The sequence below is a fragment of the Buteo buteo genome, chromosome 4 (assembly GCF_964188355.1).
Source record: "Buteo buteo chromosome 4, bButBut1.hap1.1, whole genome shotgun sequence".
NCBI classification, from domain to species: Eukaryota; Metazoa; Chordata; class Aves; order Accipitriformes; family Accipitridae; genus Buteo; species Buteo buteo.
This window is the reverse complement of record NC_134174.1, coordinates 2,456,090-2,478,349: the sequence shown is the minus strand read 5'-3', so window position 1 is coordinate 2,478,349 and position 22,260 is coordinate 2,456,090. Positions and strand designations below refer to the sequence as shown.

The 22,260-nt window shown below is 40.2% G+C and overlaps 1 protein-coding gene across 1 annotated transcript in view; it reads left to right on the top strand.

The window, feature by feature from the left end:
* EXOC4 (exocyst complex component 4) overlaps positions 1 to 22,260 on the top strand; it is a 404,410-nt gene that overhangs the window by 180,882 nt on the left and 201,268 nt on the right. Inside the window, exon 10 of the mRNA XM_075024592.1 lies at positions 10,005 to 10,101. Within this exon, the coding sequence (XP_074880693.1) occupies positions 10,005 to 10,101 (97 nt within the window). The remainder of the gene's footprint in view (positions 1 to 10,004; positions 10,102 to 22,260) is intronic.

The following is a 22,260-nucleotide window of genomic DNA, read 5'->3' as shown; positions in this document are numbered from 1 at the left end:
CCATACAACATTTTACACTGCTTATTTCATTATGTCTCATACCAGGCCCATAAGAGGGGCTTTAGCAAATCTGCTCCATCTCAGAAGTGGGTGAATGGAGGTGCAGCCTTGTCCAACATCATGCCATGAGCCTACAGCCTTGCCAGATGTGTCTTGCTGTAACTACTGATTCCTTTGTCTAAAATGGCCATGAACTTTTAAGTATGAAAAAGGAAGATGAAATGTGGGAAGTTTTAGAGTTCAACAGTTTATAAGAACATAAAACAATAAATGACTGTATGTCAGGAAATATCTTTGTCTTATTTCACTTGCTTTCTCTGTTTGCTCACTGTTTCTTTTCTTCTGACATTAACACTGAATAAAAAACATGTCAGGAATATAAAAAAATCAGGTAGGAGCCATTTGCCACTACAGGAGATAAGATAAAGCAAGCTTTAAGAAAATAGTTGAAAAGTGAATGCAAGGTGTAAGTAATCACAGTTCATTAGCTCTAGCATGTTTTCTGGCTTTGGATAAGGATTTATGCTGCAGCCATGCTTTGGAAGAGCTTACATCTGTACACAGTAGTTTTAGGGAAACCAACAAAATAGTAAATATGCAAGCTGACAAATACATTAATCAAAGTGCCTGCTGCTGAGTCGTGTGGCCTGGGAAAAAAAAAGAGGAGAAAGAAAAGTATGCATTTTAAACAATTTCTGCAGCTGAAAGGAGACTTTACATATGTGGCTGACACACTGATCAAATGATAAAGTACAGTCAAATTGAACCTCAACCTTTTGTACAGCCTGTGAAAGTGAAGGCACGCTGCAGTTTTTCAAGGCAGATGGAGTGTGAGCAACTAATAAATCAGGTTTTGAAACATTAAAGAGCAACTTATTTAAATGCATATGGTGTTGGATCTCAGACAAGACAGTATAGGAGAGCGTAAAAGGATTGGGCATGGGAACATCAGCAGAACAATATGTCTGTGCACCAGCTATGTGACTGCATCCAAATCAGCTTCTTGTACTGGAGTCCTGCTAGGTCGTAAATGAAGGGTAATGACAGTTGGTCAAAAGCAAAAGCAGGAGAAGCTGTTTCAGGTAGAAATTTCAGGCAGTGAATGGGATAGGTGGTGCAGTCAGTTTGGTAAGTTGGAGCCATATTCTCTTTTAAATGGAAAGCTGAAGCCGAAGCATGAACTTAAAAACAGTGAATAAAAACCTTTGTTCCTTTTTGTCTACAGCGTTTCTCAAAATAGCTTTACCAGGGGAAGGTTGGAGTCACTATTTCAATTCCCCTTTTGGGAAACTGAAACACAGAAACCTGACTAAGGTCAGAGAGGCCATATTAGACCCATTACTTGGATCCAGATCTGCAGCTGAGCACTAGTAAAAATTTTGAAAATGTGAAGTCTGAGTTGCATGATCTGCATCAGCTGCCTGTTTGTTTCTGGATTGATTTTTAAGATTTTGATAGCAACGTGTGTTCTTGTGGCTGGGTACTCTGTACCTGTACGGAACAAAATGCCATGCTGCTGTCATCATGGTGAGTAGGACTTCTGCTTGTGATCCCTTTGAGCAGGGAGGCAGTTTGTGGCAGTGTTGTCTCTCCTGCTTTTGGATGTTATTTTTCCTTCAGCATGGTTTGAAGCTGAGTGTGTGCTCTACAAACTTGAACACAAGCTACAGCTCCCTTCCCTTCTTTCCCAGTTTTATACCTGGAAGGGGTTTGTGGTGGTCCAGCCATCAGACTTGACTTCAGCTGCGATTTTTAGATCGTTGTGGTGACTGACATGGTCCCAACTCCAAAGTAAACGGGTTGGTGCGTATTTTGGAAGCTCTGGAGTCCCGTGCCTGTACTAGTTCCCTGGCACAACAGCTCCATTGCTCCACGAGCAAACTGAGAACGAGCAAGGAGCCCTGCCTTAATTTCTGCACAACATTTGTGTTTTTCCAGTGAAACATTTTTAGGTTGGAAAGCTGCTCTGCAACCTATGTTAGGAGCATCATCCCAAAAGCTGCTGCTGGGAGAATTGCTGAGATTTTTTTTCACTTAAGGAAATATTACAGAAATGAGATGTGAGGTACTTTAGAACCTTAAAGATAGCTTCCTTGTCTTTCTTCCTCCACTTCATACCTGTTTCATCTTAATTCCCACCCTACCTCTCTGTCAAAGACAACAAATATGTACGAACTAACTGAACGCATTGAAGTATATCGTGTGTAGTGGATTCAGGGTGTACTCGTACTTGGCTATGGCAGTGTTGGTATCTCCTGTGCAGAGTTTAGTACCAGTGACAAGTGATGGACAGACTGGAAGCTGGGAACAGTCTACTGCCCTTGGAGACAGTTAATCATCTCAGAGCTCCCTTCCTACTGCTGCAAAGCCCTTGCCCCAAGGATTGACAGCCAGTATTTTACAAGTAGTTAGCCACCTAATTCCCATTGATTTTGGGTCTCTTATAGTGTCAATGTCATCATCTCTCTGATCGCTGTTGATTTTGGTAGAAGGTAGGGTGTCTATATGTTTTAAAACATCAGTCCCTTACTGCTGATGGTCTGATCTATAAATTCACAGTTGCCACGATTAAAAAGACTGTGTGATTAAGAGAAGCAAACAAGAAATTCAGTCTTTCCTCTATCAGAAACCTTTGGTAAATTGCTTCTCCCCTCAAGCAAGGAAGTAATCAAGTATTGGCCGGAGCTTATTCTTGTCTATCTTGATAATGTGTGGATTTCTTTTTTTTTTGGTCTGGTGCCTCTCACCTCCCTTCCTCCCATTGCAAGAGAGGAAATAGGAGCCTCACGTGCTGTGTCAGTGGGCAGGTAGGTCACTGCCAGAAACAGGAGCCACGTAGCATGCTCTCTACTGCAGTTTGTGGGTGAAGAGGACAGAGGGAACATCGTTGCTACATCGGAGCAAACAGAACAGTCTGCCTGAAATAATCCACTAGATGCCACTAGAAGATGAGATCTCTCTTGTCTAGTCCGTGGACTGCTAAAGTGGTGGGTGTTTGAAGGGCTTTCTAGAAGAATTTTGTATATTCACTTATAAATAATCTTTGCTTTACTGTATTACTTGGAGGGCTGAGTTTCAGTTGCATTGGCAGATCCATAACAGCTCCCATGCATGGTTTGCAGGAGTCTGGCAAGACGGGAGGACAACATGGCTCAGAAAGAGAAAATCATTAACCCAGAGTTGACCTACACTAGTGGGAAAGTGTAGTGTTTCAAGGCTGTGGCCAAACAGTATTCTTAATAAAAGTGTAAGTCTTCAAACATGGTGTTTGTCAAAAGGAAGGTCTATTGATTTGGAAGCTTAATGATTATTTTCTGGGGAGCTGGCCTGCAGACACAGGCTGGTTGAAACATGGGGCTGGACACTTCTGGGGTTTCTGATATATTTGTTCACTTGGATAAACCTACTTGGCTTCAGGGAAGACCTACCTACATTCCGTTGCACTACTTATAGGGCTGCCTGTCTAAGGTCAAGGTGCTTGAAGCGCTCACAAAAGCTAATTTAGGTGTGGGATGCCGGATTCCCTGTGTGCTTTGTTCCCTGGTGGAGACTGGTCTGGACTGTGGACCAGATGCTTCCCCATCCCTTCCCTCTTCCCTGCTGAGTCTGGTGGTATAGGAAAGCAAGTGGTAGGACAGCTGGTTGCTGAGCCCTTAATTCAAGCATGCACTGCACTGTGTGCGCTCTACTAAAGCAGGTATCTTAGAGCAGTTTGAAAAATGGCCTGAATGTAGTTAAGTTTGATGATTCAAGACGTGCAAAAGAATTTTAGAGCAGGATCAGTTTTGTCTGTTTCCTTATAAAAAGAATTTAAATGTGCATGCCGATACGTTGAATCACTGCTGCGAATGAGTGTAGTGAAAACATGACTTGGTGCTTGTGTTGTGTGTGGCTTTAAGGGGATGCAGTTGTAAGACAATAGAGTCCTAATGTACAGACACATGAAAAAGCAGGAGACTTCCATCATAAAACTCCGTAGTTATTGTTCTGTAATAGCACAGATCAATCACTTCTTTCCATTGAGCTCTGTTTTATAATATCCTGCTTTGCTCTCTTTGGGCAGCTTTTGCTTTTTTCCCTTTCATGCTAAATGAAAATTTGAATTTCCATACCTTGAAGATAGCGTGCAGGTAATAACTGTGCTGTTGATCTCCACATAATCAAGAACCTTTGGGAAGGACCATAATATCTGACCTGGTTCCTTTTCTCCTATAAGTTTGCTCTGACACTCCGAGTGGAGGAGGTGGCATTGATTTGCAAGCTGTGTTGATTGCTTGATTGTTGTGGCTTCAAAGCCTCTTTCTTTATTCTTTTTTGTGGTTGCATAGATTAACGTGAAGTGGCTCACTAGGAAAGGCGCTTTGATCACAGACAGGTGCCGAAGAATTGTTCACTACGTGCCTGGAACCTGTTTAGCTGAAAAGTTTGCAGTCACGGAGAGATTAATGAAGTTGTCCTGTGCTAACATGGGATAAGAGGGGAAGAGAGCAAAGAGGGAAGGTTTTCCTATGGTACTCACGGTTTTCGGGTGCTTGCTGTTTCCATTGAGACCAAATAAATATTTCTTGGATGCTTTGGAAAAGGGTTTACTTATTAGCTAAATGTTTTTGTGTCCGATAGGATTTAAAGCATATCGGGGCTGAGGATGGAATAGAGTAGGACAGATACAGCTCTGAAACAATTAGATAAAGTCTTATGGTGCTCTGAAGTGACAGTGTAAGAAATTTCACCTTTTCAAAGTACTCCTCTTAGAGGCGGAGAGAACTTTCCTTACATTCTTGTTACAAAAAAGAAATTACTTTATTACTTACTATGATTTTAAAAGGTGCCAGGAGCTTCTTAGAACGTGCTGAGCTACCTCCTCTCTGATGTCTTCATGTCCTTCAAGGAACAGATCAAGAGAGGGAGCAGTGTGTGATTCCTCTTCAAACATGAGTTTGAAGAGTAAAAACTTCCATATAAATCGTGGACCTTTATGGAGAAAATTGTTTCAAAAAAAAAAAACAAACAAAAACCAAAAACCAAACCCCAACAAAAACTAGGAAAAGGAAATATAAACACTGTTATTGTTTCTGGGGTTTTGTGGGTTTGTTTGTTTAGGTTTTTGGGTTTGGGGTTTTTGGGGTTTTGTTTTTGTTTTTTTTTTTTAATTTAGTGGTAGAGAAGTTCTATTGATAAAGGAGGAAATTGCAGGATATGTCTCAGTGTGGTTTTTTTGAGGGGGTTGTTACAAATTAAGCAGTCTATGTAGAGAAAGCAGTCCTTGGTTATAGAAGGTAACGAGCTTTATATTAATTGCAAAATTATGGATCAGGAAAGTCCTTGCAGTGTATTCCAGGGTTTTGTCTTTAAATGAGGAGCCATGATTTGTGTGATGGTGTGTATCTCACTTAAGGTTTGTCTTCATTACTGTTTCAGTATACAAAATTGGTATAGGAATACCGAGAAGAAATTTAATTCATTTGCAAAGCACCCTGAGGCACTTTCTGAATTATGTTAATCCTTAGCATTTCTGTCATGTGCTTCAATATGTTTTTCATACAGAGTAAATTAGCAAAGTCTGGGTATACCTCAAATTGTGGTGGGCACCTTTGAACTTGAGTTACTTCATGGCAGAAGAAACTCTCATTTTCCTGGAGAGATCCCTTCTGGGACAAGAAATCTTGCCGTCGCTCTTCTGAGACCTGCTGTGTATGTGTAACAGTATAACAGGATGTTAGCAGTAAACCTGGGATATCCATGACGAATGTTTAAATTTTTAAAATACTAGGCAGAATGGAAAACTTGAAGCACTCTTAATGTTTGTTCAGACTGCAAATGCGTGCAGATTCTAGCTTTCTTGGTAATCTAATGCTTTTTCATATTGAAGCATGACATTTTAGGCTCCATTTCAGAAACATTCAGCTGCGTTACTAATGGACCCGTCTCTGACTCCCACTTGCAGCGGTATTCAGGTGGGCACACTTCATTGCTAGCACAGCATGAGGATATCATTAACTCTATGACAAATTTCACTTCACCTCAAAGTTTTTCTTCTGTTTTTTTTTTTTGTTTCATAATTTATTACTAGATGCATTAAATCAGCAAGCTGGTGCTCTTAAGAAGGAACTGCTACAACAATAGTACTTTCTGACACCTGTGAAAGTTTGGGGTTTTTTCCTAGTGCCTGTGAAATGTGGCTATTACAGTTTCTTGCCTTACACTAAAAAAACAAACAAACAAACAAAAAAAACCCCAAAGCAAATGCCAAATAACAAAAAAAACAAACGCTGCAGCCAAAATGAAAGACTTCTGTAGTGTGGCATTGCTGAAGCAATGATGTATACTCAGTCCAGATGGTTATTGGAGTGCTCCGTACATCGTGATGTTGTACATCAGTGAGCGTCGATGGTTAGTCCCATAGTTGGTGCTTTTAGTGAGCTGTCATGGCAATAAAGTTGAGCACTCACATACAGTTGAAAATCTTCAGTGCCCACTGGGAATTAGGCTTTACAGCTCCTTTTCCCTAATGAGGCGGATCGTTTTCTTCTCTTGGAGTCTGCTCATGTGTACGTGGCGTGCGTTCAGGACAGCCCAGCAGTACAGTATTTGTGTGCTTAGCTCTTGTTTGGGAGACCGTGCAAACTGCGTCTCTGATAATCATCTTGATAAGGAGGAAAAAACAACCCACAACACAACGGGCTTTTTTTTCCCACTCTTCCTTTATCTGCTACCTGTTTTCTGTGGAGCTGCCGGGTATGGGTTTCTTTGAAGGAATGATGCACCTTTGGGTTCACCTCCTGAAAGACATGCTCTTGTTAGGAATCAATAAGGATGAAGGGATATTCATGGTGTATTTTTATGGAGATGCCTGTTGGCCTTCCACCACGGGGCATCGTCTGCAGCGGAGGTATCATGTTGGCTGCTCAATGTAAATGCACATTTCAGACCTTGATGTAGTCAGGGAGAGTCCTCGCTAGAGATTTGCACTCGAATATGCAGGTAAAGGTATATCATAAGCTCTCTCTTGCTCCAGTTTGGGCTTTTCTGCAACGGCTATCGTAATAAAACTACTGTGCTGTAAATTGTGGTAAATGGCAGCATTTGCTTGTCTGCACTGTGGCTGTGCACGAATGGAGCTGTGCTGCTGTCGGGCTACGGCAGCTTAGTTCGGGGTCCGTAGAAGTACGATGGCACCATCGAGAGAAGTAAAGGTAGGAGATCCAGTGCAGGCTGCTGGCGTTAGCAAGAACTGTTGCAATGCTGGGTTGTTGTTGGTATGTATGAGACGTCATCAGGAATAAGATTTGCATCTCAGTGTATTTTTTAAGGTACAATATTTAAATACAAACAAAATTACTTTTCCTTGTAGCTTACACCTACATGCAGAGCATTCATTATTATTAATTGAAAGCTAAGAGCGGAGAAGTTGTAAAAGCATATTTTTCCCTCGGTGCTGGTGTTCTGTTCTTCTCAAATCTCACATAATTTGGCCAAGCAGATAAGACAGATTGTTTTAGTCCTTGCTATGGAGTTCATCCCAGTCAATAATATTGATTAGTGCAGGGTGACTTGATGTTACAAGAATAACACCCTTTTCTTAATTTGAGCCTGTATTTCCTAGTTCATGCCTCAGTAGTTCATGCTTGGATGAATTCTTCAATAAGTCAGTTAAGACACAGACCCCACTGGAAATTGCAGGGTCTGACATTAATAGGGGAAATGAATAATTTTCTTTTCCTAGAAGTTACGCCTCTTTTTTCCACGATTAAGCTGTCACATTGTGCAAGTTAACTTTTTAAAATGCAAAATGAAATTCTGGATTTTTTTGAGCTACCTCTTTCTAATTACAATCAGTAAAGTTTTATAAACTCTGTTCTCAGCAGCTTCTTTGTGCTTCCTGAGTCCTTATGTTAGTGCAGGATTTATCAAGAAGCTCCGTGTCCTAAAGGTGCATTTGGGGAGCCGAGGCAGCTTGTGGAAATGCTGCAACTGCAGCTATTCACAGGATGGATGCATGGATTTCCCACTCCACAAGGAATTTAATATTGTCCCTTTTACTGGGGCACTAAAACAGCATCTTTGAATCTACACCAGTGCTGTGAATTCTTGTACAAAATACTCCTGACCTGGAGGGACCAGTTAGGGTATGGAAGAACTGGTGTCAGTGACCTGCTTGGTCCTTGGACATTGCTGTGAGGTTGCTGACAGGAGGGTCGATTAAATCAGGTCATCAAAGAGCTTTTTTTATAGATTGGTTACAGGTAATGGCCTAAAGCATATAAACTTCACTTTGAAAAGAAGATCTGAGTCACTTACTCATGGGTTGTGTTCCTCCTCTTACACTTTCCAATATGGAGAAATTATTCTTCTTGTTTCGAGGCAGATAGATGTCAGGGTCAAAAAATGCAATAATCTGCTGCTGTTGTTTTGATTTCAAGTACTTTGTCATTTTCCTACCTATAAAGCTATCATAGTAATGTGATTAGGTTCTGTATTTATTATTATTCAATCATTAAGGAGAGTTCATATGCAAAATGAAAAGGACTTGACAGTATTTGGGCTAAGTTCTTTGCCTAAGTTCTTATTTTGGGTTATTTAAGATTCTTAGCCAAAAAACTTACTCAATAGGGTTGCTTGGCAGATGATACCTGCAAGATGATGGTCTGTGCTTTGTGACAAGGGAGCATGACCAAAATACAAGGGTTTATGTGCTGAATTACTGCTAATTTCAGAATGAGATTTTTTTCTGATGCTGTCATTTGCTTATGTGTGGGGCATCTGTCTTGTTCTCCTAAAAATGTTTTCTTCTGGAAGGGTAACAAGTGGACTTTGTTGCTATCGGCAAATGCAAGGGTTTCAGGAAATTGAGATTTGCCTTCCACCCTTTTTTCTCTCTCGGTATCCTAATTTATGAAGTGTTTTGGTGTTAGGAGCTGCCTGTGGAAGTGACTTTGGTTCAGCTGTAATGACATGCAGGTGGGTGTTTTCATGCCACTTGAAGTCCTGCAGTCTGGGCCTGAGGTGTATAAATAACACTCTCTGAGCTTGTGTTTTACTACCAAGGAGTGTGCCAAACTCAAAAAGTTAATTTTTCCCGTAGCTGAGAGCCTATTTGTATGTAACTGGAACTTGAGGAAATGGGACTTCTGCTAGGGAATTACAGTACTTGGTGCAGGACATGGACTCCTGAGAGACCCAGTAATGTTAAATGTAATAAATAAGTTAAAATGTCATGTCACTTGCAATCAAAACCAAGCTACCTTCCAAGGGATTGAATGGTGGCATCAGTCGGAGGTGTGGGAGCCTTCTGTACAGCAATATGGAAGCAGCAAAATTCAGTGAAGTGCTGCTCTTAAAACCCTTTCCAAGCATCATACGCTTCAAAATACATCTTAGCCATGTAGACAAGACTTTGAGTGTTTATTATACAAGATGAAGGCCCTTGTGCTTTTGAGAAAGGGTGATTTAAGTGTGTGCTGATGTGCTTTGTGTTAGGTTATGGGCTGTTCCGATAACTGCTCAAGTCACTGAAACTTCAGGCTGGAGGTCCTCGTTTGTCAGTGGGTTGGCACTTTGAAGAACCATGAGGCTCAAGGCTCTTAATGGTGTCTGGGCATCTCTTGTCTGTGTGCTGGGTATCACGTTAGCACCTCCAGTCCGGTACACTGGACTTAGCTGAACTGATACATTCATCTGACATGGCTGGGAAACTCTTCTGCAGTTGAAACCAGTCCTGTGCCGTAGGAGACCTGCACTTACCAGTCTTTCTGCAATACTGTCGCCAGCTATGGAGAGAGGAGCCTAAGTAATGAATGAATACGATCTGTATTGTTTCTATTGCCTTAGGAGTACTTTCTCGGAGCAGAAAGAGGATAGAAAGAGCGTATGTTCACGTTAATTACTGATCTTTCACTAGGAATGAAGCATTTACACTCAGACCTAAATGTTTAATTATCACTTACTATGTAAAAATCAAGGGATGTTCAGATCTGTTAGACAACTTGTTTCATGTTATTTTCCAGGAGGACCAGATGATAACTTAATTGAAGGTGGCGGATCCAAGTTTGTCTGCAAACCAGGAGCCAGGAACATTACCATCATCTTTCATCCCCTCCTCAGGTAAGTAAGGCTGTCTACATATTTCTAGAGGTGCAAATAATTAGAATAAGTAGAATTAACCTTCTTTCTTTATGGGCACATTGCCACTTCTGAGATAACATCCCACAGCAGTGGGCTTGCTGTAAAGTTGTTGATGTGCACATTTGTAAAAAGTAATCACTAGCTGAGGTTGTTGCCAGTGCTCTTTAATCTTTTTCAAAATTGACTAGCATACCAAGTGGGGTTGCTTGTCTGGGTGACCCTGTTTCATTGACCAGTGTAAGTAGTTATTGACCCAAGCTGGGAAAAAAGTTTAGTTGCAGCCTGCCACAAATTGTTTATTGCTGACTGTCTGTTATGCTTATTAAAAAGTCAGAAGGATACTTTATGAACTGCAAGGTAAGTTCATTCTTTGATAAAGCAAATATGGTCTATGGTCTGCAAATTAAATGCCTCATCTAAAGTGCCCTGCCAATTACTCAAATCTTCACAGCTCATCAAGGACTGCTGGAGCTTTAAAACAGAGCAGGTCTATACTAAGCCTCTTTTCACCAAGTCACTCACCTCTGATACTTTAATTTTTCTCTCTTTACTTTGCAATCTAACAGTTCATCTCTTAGTTTTGCCAGCATTAAATACTACGATGTTTTTCTCGGCTCACGTCGGTCTTCAACCTCTGCTTTTTCCTTCCAGGGTTTTCCTTTATTGTCAGACATGTCCTTACCTATTCAGTGGTAGCACCTTTAGAGAGCATTTCCCTCCTTGGTTCTGTTTGTATTACTCGCTATCATGAGTCACTTAGGCAACCGGGTATGTCCCTCAAACATGAAAAACAAGCAATAATAAAATAGTAATAAAAAGTAATGGGAATCTGATCCCCAGAGGATGGAATATCCTGACTGATGTCTCAGTAGCTGAGAACTGTGGTCATCTGTGACTTCTCAGGACTTAAAAATATAGATGGAAGGTGCATAAATTCCTCCAAATTTAAGTTACTGATGTCATGACGCTAGATATTGGAATAATCTTGAGAACAGCACCTGCTGTGAGGACATATAAAAACTTGTTATGGTGTTTAAGATCTTTCCTTGAAAAAAGGGTTACGAACATCGTACACTCTTCATTTATTGCTAGATGCCCATAATGAAATGGAAAATTTCATAAACATACTTTGTTTCAACCTCTGTCTCTTTTAAACAAAAGAAATGTGCTAAAAATAAATTTGCTACAGCATGATTTATAGTTTTCAGCCATTATGTTATGAGAAAAGACGGACAGTGGTTAAGATGCAATATGCTATTCAAGATACGACCACTATAATATGGACTTCAATCTCTTAATCTTTAATGAATTTACAGGCTTCTTTCAAGCACAGAGCGGGGTGATGATGTTCTTATTTTTGTTGATGAGGTATTTCACATTGATTTAGAAACTGGTGAAAATACTTCTTTCTTTCTATTTGCCTTCCTGCTTAATTTTTCCCCTTTTTTTTGCCATCTGAGTCAAACATGAGTGCTCTGCTTTAAATAGCACTTCTCACAAACACTTCACTTTCATTACCAGCTTGCAAGATAGGCAATAGAAATAATTTGCCTCATAAAAAAATAATTGCATCAAGATTAAGGTATCTGCGTACAATATATTTTTCATGCTAACCATCTGCAACATCTTAACTTCCTTGCATTGAGTAGTTCATCAATAACTGCATGAAGAGAAGGAAAATACCCTGTGACCGAGCTTACCCTTTTCTCACTGCAGAATGGGGTGAGTTTGGGTGTAAGTGAAGACTGTAGAAACTTTTTTAATGTGATTTTGCCTAATTTAATGATTGACAGAGTAAACGCACGAGTCCTTGCTGCCTTAGATTTAACTAATGATCCTCAACTTTGGTGTGTGCATGATGTGTGGGGTGCAGCATATCTGGGATGACCAGGACTGGATTTCTTTTGCTGAGAATAATTACCTATAGGGAATTCTGTTCCTGATGGGAGTTGATAGCAATGACCTGTCCTACCAGCAAACTGGCTTACCCATTGAGTCCTGTTAAAATTGGCTATATGGTGCTGGCTGTGGTTGTAAAATGCTGAATATGGTGCATTTGCTAAAATATTGACGTTTGCAATAATTTCTAGCACATCATCTTATGTGTGCATTCCTTGTTGGTTAGATCTTTGTCACCCTTCTCTAGACGTTATTGTATAAGTGTCAAGCTCTTGACGAGGTAATTGCTGCAGAGGTGTGAAGTTTTCACTTGCTTTATTTTCCATTTGTTGTCGAGGTTCTTTATGGCCTGCCTCAATCATCTTTTATCAATGTCGCTTGTATGGGCTTAAAATGAATCTGTTTTGAATTAAAAATGATCAATATTTTATTTAGAAGGGGTTTTTGTTTGGTTTTTTTCTTATTTTTATCAAGTTCACATAAACATGTTGACACAGAAGTTTTAGCACTGTATGGGCTAGCCGATTTTATTAGGAAGCTGAGTGCTTCTAGAAGTATTAAGCTAACGGGATCACTGAGAAACCAGACACTGGCGTGATGATTTAAAGCCTGAGCATCGCATTAAGTGATGGCTTTAAAATGTAATTCAGCACAGTAATGTTAGGGGGAGAGTTGTAACCAGAGCATTCATATTCATCGGTCTGAATTTTCTTTTTTTTGTACTACTGATATGAAAAATGTCATTGTCTATCACATCAGAGTTGCACAATCACAGTGTTAAGTTTACTGGTTATAATAGCTTTTTTTTGGATCCTTCTTTATTTACAAACTGAGGTTGAGCTTGGCTCCAGATCCTTTTGAAGAACAGAGAGTCAGCAGGCTTTCAGGGGGCTGTGAATTAACCCGTGTATCTCCAGTAACGAAAGTTTCTTTGGAGAAACTCTTAACTAACAACTGTGGAGAGCGTAAGGGCAAATACATACGAATGGTTTTCAAAGTCTTCCTTCCCTCGATTTCATTTAGAGCATCGAGCCAGAGTTGGGAAGTGAGATGTTAATGCCGTTTGGGATGTGGGTCCCTAATTTCCACTAGGACAATTGAGACACACCAAGCCCCAGATTAATTACCAGGACTTAATGACACCACCACACACGTAATAAATTAATAGTGAATTTTTGGAAGACAAGTGGGTATTCTAGTGGAGATGATTCCTGGGAATAGATTTTACTAACTACATATGAAAACTAATTGCACTTACAAATTGAAGAGGAATACACATCTGATTTTCCTTAATTACATATTGCGGGAGGTGTCAAAGTATAAAAGTTACCAAAAGCGTCCAGTTGCTTTCTTCATCCTTCACTGCTAACCAGCATCTGCTTGGATCGTGAAAGCGCTGGTGTTACTGGTCTGTGGACTAATGTCTCCCGTTGGAGGAGGGAAACGTGCAGGACCAATACTGACGCCCTTACGTTGTGGAATATTGAACAGCCTGAGTGATGTCTGTTGTAACATTTGTTTGGTGGGGATTTTTTTTTTAATGTTTATTTGTTTCAGCTGGCATTTGAAAGGCACTTGGCTCTTCAGGGTAATAATCATTTTACATATGCTTTATAGAGCATGTTTATTACCAGACAATTGAAGAACAGATGTCTGCAGTCTTGAGGCTGAAGGGGGAGGGACAGGAGGGACTGGAGATGGAGGGGATGGTGGCGTGTGGAATTGTGAAAGCACTGCTGATGCTAACTCAGTTGAACGTTGTTTGGATATTGGGTACTAAGGCCGCGAGGGTATCCATTTATTAATATCAGCCACACTTCATTGAGATCAAGCAGCAATTAAAAGGGTTGTAGGATGGAAGAGAAAGCAAAGCGTTCATTGATTCGGAAGAAGCAGTCGCTTCTAAGCAAGATTGTGTCCTTGTGAAGGAGTGGACTAGAGAGGCTGAATTGACCTGGCACCCTCTACCTCTCTAGCAAATGGGCAGCGTCTGTCTGCTGCCATCTCCCTGCTCGCCAGATGGGAGGAACTGCGCCGTGTCGGGGATGTTCTAATCACTGCCTTTGATCTCAAAGTCTGGAGAGTAAGAAAGTGAGAAGCAAAGTGTGGATTTATTAGAGTAGCAAATAAAAAAAGGGAGGAAGGAAAGGCAAAATTACTGATTCGACTGTGCTGATGTTGTTTGAGATGCAAAGACTAAAGTTTAACGCTCAGGTGTGTGCATGGTCCAAGGCACTGCAAAGTTTGCTTGTTCTTGGTATTTGAGATTGGTTGGAGTGGGAGGAAAAGAGCAGGTAATACTTTGACATTTTAATTTAACAATTAAGTGATTATGTTCATTTATGCTGGTCTCCATTTAAAGCAGTAGCTTTTTACTTGATAACATTTTTGGAATTTCCTGTTTCTTCTGGTTATGTTAATGCTAATAAAGGAGCAATTGCTCTTTTAATAAATAAAATATATTCATTAGGGAATAATCAAGGAGGATAGTAATTTAGTTTTGCTGCCTGTTGATATCAGCATGTTCCTCACCAACTGATGGCAATCGGCACGGAACTGCTGAAGGTCAAATTTTGGACTCCGCTGGTAACCTGTCCTTGGGAGGGAGGTGCACGATGTACAGAATATGTACATAAACACAGGTACATATGTATTAACAGTGATGTTTTAGCTTTCCGTGCTTTGGGAATAATCGTGTCAAGCTTCTATTTAATTCAGGATATGTCAAGATAAAAGGTACTGTATGTATAATTTAAATCCTCTGTTTATTTTGAAAATGTTGGGAGGGGATGGCAAAGCTGTCATCGGTTCCTGTGGGGCATCTAAGTCCTTTGGTCTGTGTGAGCATCAACTGCTGCTGCAGCTGAGCACTGCTCATACCTACGTAACTGCAACTGATACAAAACTATGTATATAAGTAAGAACCCGTGTGTACCTTGCTGATAATCCCTTTTATTAGTATATTTGTACAGCTATAATAATAAACTACTAATTTAATTTTAAAATACGCTGTAATATCTTGCAGTTGTGTACTATAAAATTAATATTTGATAATATGGGGAATGTGTTATATGGGAAGCAAAAGGAGTGTGAAAATGAGATTAGTTTGTTAGTTACATTGAGTATGTTTAGACTATGTTAAATGATACCAAATATGTTAAGAAAAATATGTGGTATTTTGTCAGTCTAAGAAGCATATATTATTATTATTAAAGTAAATGGAAAATGTCAAATAATCTTAGGGCAGAGATAGTGCTAAATAATGAGAGCTGATGTCTCTAGCTTCTTGAAATCAAACCTAAAATACTTGATTTTAGAGAAATCAATAAAACCGACTCGAACTGGGAGAGGGAACTTATTGACTGCTTAAAGTTTGTATTTCAGGTTGAATAATATTCAGAGGATAAGGAGTTAAGTGAAAAAAAACAAATAGGTGCTGTTATGTACATAGGAAGACTTTATTTGCAAACTTTTAAAGTCAGTGACCCCTTAAAAATATAACCATCTGGATTCCATGAATACTGTTTTTGAAGTCTTAGAGTCAGACATATCCCTTATCTTCAAAGACGGGGAAAAAATATCACTTAGTTAATCTAAATCTGGCTTCTGCAAGGTAGGCAGTATCTTCCCTTTAGAGAGGGAGGCTATGGAGGCAAGGAGCTGGTGCCTCTCCGCAGGCTCTGTGGCGCGGTGAGACAAATGGGGCTCAGATCAGGAGCCCGTATCTCCTGCTTCTCATTACAGTACCGGTAGTCACCATGATGCTTAATATACCCATCTTTATTTTGGAATCGTTAATACCCATCCTTGAGTATGACAGATGCTTGATGCAACTTTTCATACACTCGCTGTTTACTTCAATTGACCTGAATCGAGATCTTAAGGGAGCAATTTGACACCCACCTACTGAATTTTTTTCTCCCCCCCCGGTTTAATGAGTGTTTAGAAGGCATTTAGTTGACGAGTCCCTTGCTGTTGACATTTAGTACTTTATATCTGTCAACAGCGGGAATGAATGTTTCTTGCAGGCGAATCCTAACTCTTTTCTCTTTGACAAGCTCTCATGAAGTCTGCGTTGCTGAATTATAAAGACACATTTCAGAAGAGCCTGTTGTTGTGACACTGCTAAGAAAAGGTTTAGTTCTGACTGAGGCCATCGCAGAAACAGGGCACATGCACGGGAAAGGGATGGGGAACAGCTTCACGTTTTGTGCTTTTTTTTCCCTGATGCTTTATGAGGACTGACAGTCTTACTGTGTGTGTCTGATTAAAGATGACAGTTTATAAAAACCTTAAGGTAAGGCTGTTCATTTTCGATGACAGAAAATAAAGCAGTCCCCCCCACACCTCCCACACAAACAAAAACTCTTACACGCCAAAAAACTCTTAATATGTGGTGCATTGATTTTATATTGTCTGTCAGAGAATGTGCTTCAGCAGATCAGTCAAGTTTTGAGTTTTCAAACATGCTTCATCCATACGGAAAATCAACAGCCTGTCAGAAATTTCACATGTCTCCAGCTCCTCCTTTCCTTTGGGTGAAATACAACCTGAAGGAGGAACATAGAAATTTTGACATTTGCAAGAACTTAGGCTGAATAGCTGAAAACAGTGTTAATTCAATTCCATGATAATGAATTACTTCTAACCCATATTATGTTCATCAAGCCAACAAAGTAGTTTCAGCTCATTTCTTAATGGAAGTGCTGCTTGAGTTTAGTTCTAGCATTTAACTAATGTTCTCAAAGAGCAGGATTAAAGTTCCCCGTATTGCTGAACACTATTATTTTTATTATACTGTAAGTAGAGATTTGTGATGTCATAAGAGTTTTCAGTGACTTATTTATTCCTTGTGAATACTGCATCGCAAGATGCGAGTCCTGTCTTAGAATAGAACAGTTCAGTTGGAAGGGACCTACAATGATCATCTAGTCCAACTGCCTGACCGCTTCGGGGCTGACCAAAGGTTAAAGCCTGTTATTAAGGGTATTGGCCAAATGCCCCTTAAATGCTGGCAGGCTTGGGGCATCGACCACCTCTCTAGGAAGCCTGTTCCAGTGTCTGACCACCCTTTCAGTAAAGAAATGCTTCCTAATGTCTAATCTAAACCTCCCCTGGTGCAGCTTTGAGCCATTCCCACACGTCCTATCACTGGATCCCTGGGAGAAGAGCTCAATTCCCTCTCCACGTCCCCTCCTCAGGAAGCTGGAGAGCAATGAGGTGTCCCCTCAACCTCCTTTTCTCCAAACTAAACAAACCCAGTGTCCTCAGCCACTCCTTCCAGCCCCTCCACCAGCTTTGTTGTCCTTGTCTGGAGGTATTCAAGTACCTGAACAACCTTCTTGAATTGTGGAACCCAGAACTGCACACAGTATGGGGGTGAGGCCACACCAATGCTAAATACAGCGGGAATGACATCAAGTCTTGAGATAGCCCAGCAAACCTTGTGTAGATCTGCTCATCTGGTTCTTTCCCAAAGAGGTGCTGGGCATGGCTGGTGGATGTGGGTTAAGAAGTTTGCAAGAAGTGCTGGTTTCGTACCGTGCAAAGAATAATCATGGGGCTTCCCACCATTAGAGGAGCGGGTGTTGGACTGGAAGAGGGTTATTTTTGATTTTCCGAGCTTGCCGTGGTGTTACACAAAATTTTAATGTGGACAAAAGCCAGCACATCTTGTATATGGACCTGTGAATTTATTGTTAATCTAACTGGTGTTTCACTAAGTCTAATCAGAATAGAAGAATTATTAGTAAGTAAACTTATGGTGAAATTACAATACTTATACAAATCTGGATTTATAGACTGGATTATAAAGTTATTACTAATTCTCTTTAATATTTTAATTTAAAAATGAAATAGTCAATTCTGTTCTGCCCATGATGGTAATTGGTAAGTGATCTCCATGTCTTTTTCTCAACCCACAAGTTTTTCCATCTTATTTTCTACCCCCTGTCCTGTTAAAGAGGTGAAGTGAGAGAGTAGCTTGGTGGGGGTCTAGCAGCCGGCCAAGGTCGACCCACCACAAGAAGCTACTCTGGTCTTCCCAGGGTCTTACAGATGCCAGCAAATCTTTGGAGCAGTCCTGAGAAGGAAGAGGATAAATTTGAGGAAATTCATTTTAGTGGGTCTGGGGAATTCCTCTTACATTTCTCACGTTGTGTCACTGGACCAAATAATTTTACGTCAGAGCGTTTCCTTACGCAAGAGCCAGCTAGCCAAGGCCTCTGAAAGTCAAGTCCATTAGCATGTTTTCCAAGCCTAAACACTTTTTAAAAAACATACACGTGCTTTTTTCCTTAAGAGAATGTAATATACCTGCAATTCTTCGGCTTTCTTTTAGCTCTGTTTCCATGTAAAACTGTGTGTATTAGCTAATATCTAGCTAATTTTACAATTTCACAAGGATGTGCTTATTTAAAATATCTTCTGTAAGTACTCATATGATGGCTGCAAATTTATTTGGCAGAATTAAACAAACAAAAAAAAAAGATCTGGGAAAAAGAGTTATTTTTTTCCATTAATCCACATTTCTCCAACACAAACTTACAGGCAGCCACACTGACTGGCTGATTTGCTGCCCGTGCTTTACGCTTTACCCAGGTAGACAGATGAATTGGTTCAGATTATTGTAGCAGGGAACTGCGAGGTGAGACAGGGTTTGTAAAATGCATAGCTTGCTTTCAAAAGAAACTTGAATCTTGTGTGAACTCAAACTGGCTGTAAATTGTCATCACCTGATGGCATCTTGTTAGCAGGATAGGTGCGAGAAGTTGATTAGAGTTGGTGAGCAACCTTCCTTTGTTACCAGAAGGTCATCTTTTCAGATTGCAACTGAGACTGAAGGAAAGGAGCTAGTGTAGTAGAAACATGGACCAAAAATCACACTTCTCTTATTTATTTTTTTTTTTTACTAGTTACGTGCTAACCTGTTATACAGAACATTCTGCAAAGGTTTGTAGATGTTGTGTTTGTGAAGTGAGAGATTAAATATGATTGAAATGGGTCTTACATGCATTGAAATGTGTAGATTTTCTTTTTTTCTTTTTCCTGTTTCTTTTCCTTCCCCACCCTGCCCTGAAGCATCAGTATTGTGGTACTTAAAAACCTCTTGGACAGAAAAATACTTAGCAAAGCTGCAAGGGAAGGATGGCTCCATTTATTTAATTTAACCATCTTAAGTACAAAATGGCTTAATATGAAAATGCTTTAAGGAGCCTGAGTTACACATCAAGATCCAAACTTAATGCTTTGGCTTATCAGACGCTACAAATCTCTTCAATCACAAGGTGAGATACTCCCATGCAGGAGCTGGTTCTTTTCTAGGAGCTCAGTTGGCATTGGGGAATGAACTTCCACAGCAGCTAAAACTTGCTTTACTAGCACTAGCTTTCATTTCAAATACAGCACGTACTACTCTGACACTGAAAAAAAATCTGCAAAGCGACAGAAAAACTCACAAGGCAAAAGTAGAAAAGCATCCTTCATTTTCATTGTGGAAGAGAAGGAAAAAAAAAAACTTGACAAATTCTAAGTTTATACTAAGTTTGTTATCTATGGAAGCTGTTCAGCAAATACATTAGTGAGGGCTTTCCCTGAATACGATAGGGGAAATCCAAGTATGAAAACCTGGTGTGGCTTGAGTCCAAGTTACAGTATTATTACCCTGAAAAACTTTGGAGAGTGTGTGTGGTTACATTCATAAAGCTTTACAAATTTTCAATTGAAATACAGGAGAGCTGTTGGTTGATGAGAACAAACAAGGTGATTCGTGTATTTTGTATTTGCTGTTAAAAGCAAAGATATAAAGCCCAGAATGACAGTGGGTTTTGGACCCCATATCCCCTATATAGCAATCAGAGGAACATGTATATGAAAGGAGTTTTAATTTTTATCTTTTTTTTTTTTTTATATAAATGTCATGTTGTTTAGCTAAAGGGTCTTCTGGGAAAAGCCTTTGGTAGCAAACTGAATTCCCTTAGCATTGGGCCACTCATGTTGGAGCTCTCTCTCTGCTTTGTGTTTTAGCTAGATTATTCTTGCTGGGTTTTTGCAAAGCTATTTAAAAACTTATGTACAATTTAAAATTTTGTAATTTGGGGAAACTATAGCTGTTATCTCAGTTAGAGCATGGAGGTGAATTTCAGTCTTCTCCAGGGATAGTAAAAGGGAAAAAAAGAGATTTTCAAAGTATTTAATTTTCATTTATGATTGCAAAGAGTGAGATCTGAAATGTTTATTTCAACTATTACCCTCTTTTCAGTTTCCTGAGCGGAGCTAAAAATAGTGATTTTAAAGTTACTTCACCAGTAAGCTGCATTTTTCCATTCTACTGAATTCTGTCATGGATATTACAGTGCGGGACCCTCGTTTATTCCTGTTTTATAGACCAGGTTCTTTGGTCTGGCCACATGAGATGGGGCTGCACAACCACTTGCTGCCCCAAAGGTACATGGCAAAAGGAAAGTCCTCGTAGCACCGTAGGAGATGCCTTGCAGGGAAGTCAGCCCACAGAGGAGCATGTTTTTCAGACACCAGGTCATACACAGAATAAGTTTTCCTGTGGAGTTTCATTTTAAATTCTGCTAATTTTTGGAGATCTGCAGAGTAGCCAGAAAGAAATTTTACAGGAAAGAAGTTGGCGGTTATTTTGGGTACCAGGCATCTTGAATACCGGATACATTAGCATTAATTGCACATTGTGTAATACCACTGCTAAGTACTTCTGTAGCTCCTTTCATCTGATAACTTCCAAGCTTTTCAGAGACATCAATTCATTAACACCTCAGTGTGAAACTGCTCTCGATGTGGAAGTCCTGGTTATGCAGCTGCCGGGGATGAAGCCGTTGTGGAGGAAGCGTCGAGTTGAATGATCATAAATTCTGTGCAGATTTGGAGTAGGCAGAACAGAACTGAAAGTCATAAATTCTCACTGTTATTAGTCAAGGTCCAGATTTTCCATTTTATTGTGACTTTGTGTCTCCGGGTTTTGTTTTTCGTTAGGTTTTTTTTGTTTGGTTGGTTGGTTTGTTTGTTTGTTTGTTTCAAATAGATTTGTTCTGAGTGGTGCAACAAGTGGGTGACGGCTTATTTTTGCTCTGAGAGTCCTTCTGTAGCCTGGTAGCAACCACTCTGCTGCCTGCTCCTACTTGGGTGATTTAGTCAACTCTGAGGACTACATCTAGCACAAGGTGGTATGAATGCCTTGTGCGAGCTTCAAGCAGCTTTCTTCTCATCATTGCATTCCTTAACGTCAGGTTCTTTTGCTGGCTTTCAAAATGGGAATATTCTTTCTGGAGACCATGTCTGAAACGTAGATGCAACGCTGGGAGCCTCTCAGCGCGGGGTTGGTGACCCCACTCCCACATGGTAGCAGCAACCACGGGTCTGACGCCGTTTAATCCCTTCTGCCTCCGCTTCCTTCTCTGTAAATTGGAGATAACTCTTATTCCACACGTCAGTTCGGTAGTTTGTCATCTGTAGACGAATAGCACTGTCAGACCGCTGACGGTGGCTGGTTTGTGGTGTGGGGTTTATGGACAGTTAAGTGCTTCTGCACTCGGGGACAGGGCATGAAAAGGAGAGTACGAAGCTGCGTTTCTGTTGAGGTGGACTCCAGTGAATCACAGCTTGTCTAAGTGTTATGGATGTTTATTTGAGTGTATGGACACCAGTAAGTAGTTTTGTTCCTGGGGAAAATCCAGATGGTGACGTATTACCTGGAATTTAATTTTTGAAATGGACTATTAGATGCAATTGCTGTTCCATGATAGTGGCAACTTGAGATTTCAGGAGCCCAGTAGAACCAGTTAAGGCCATCGCCTTAGCTCTGTCTGTACCTTCAGATCAGTTGGTTTCTGGGTTTTTTTTGCTGTGGAACAGTAAAACAAATGTTACAAAATAGCAGAAGCTAACAGCATCTCTTTTTTTCCAGTCTTTATTGTGACTTAAGAACCAATCCTTGCAATAATACTTAAAACTAATGGAGTGGTGGTATCAGGAATGCTAAATGATGTGATAATGCCTCTGAACACAAAAGCACTTCTTTTATTTAGGTTTTATTTTGGCTGCCGTGACTGATTTATCATAGGGATAAAAAGACTACAGAGAAGGCAGTGTACTAGCAGTGCTGTGTGTACTGTAAAATGTAATGATGATCAGGTTCTGACTGAAGCTCTCAGTGGCTTTAATAATTTTTGGTGACTTTTCAGTAAACTCATTATCTCTGCAGTAACAGAGTGA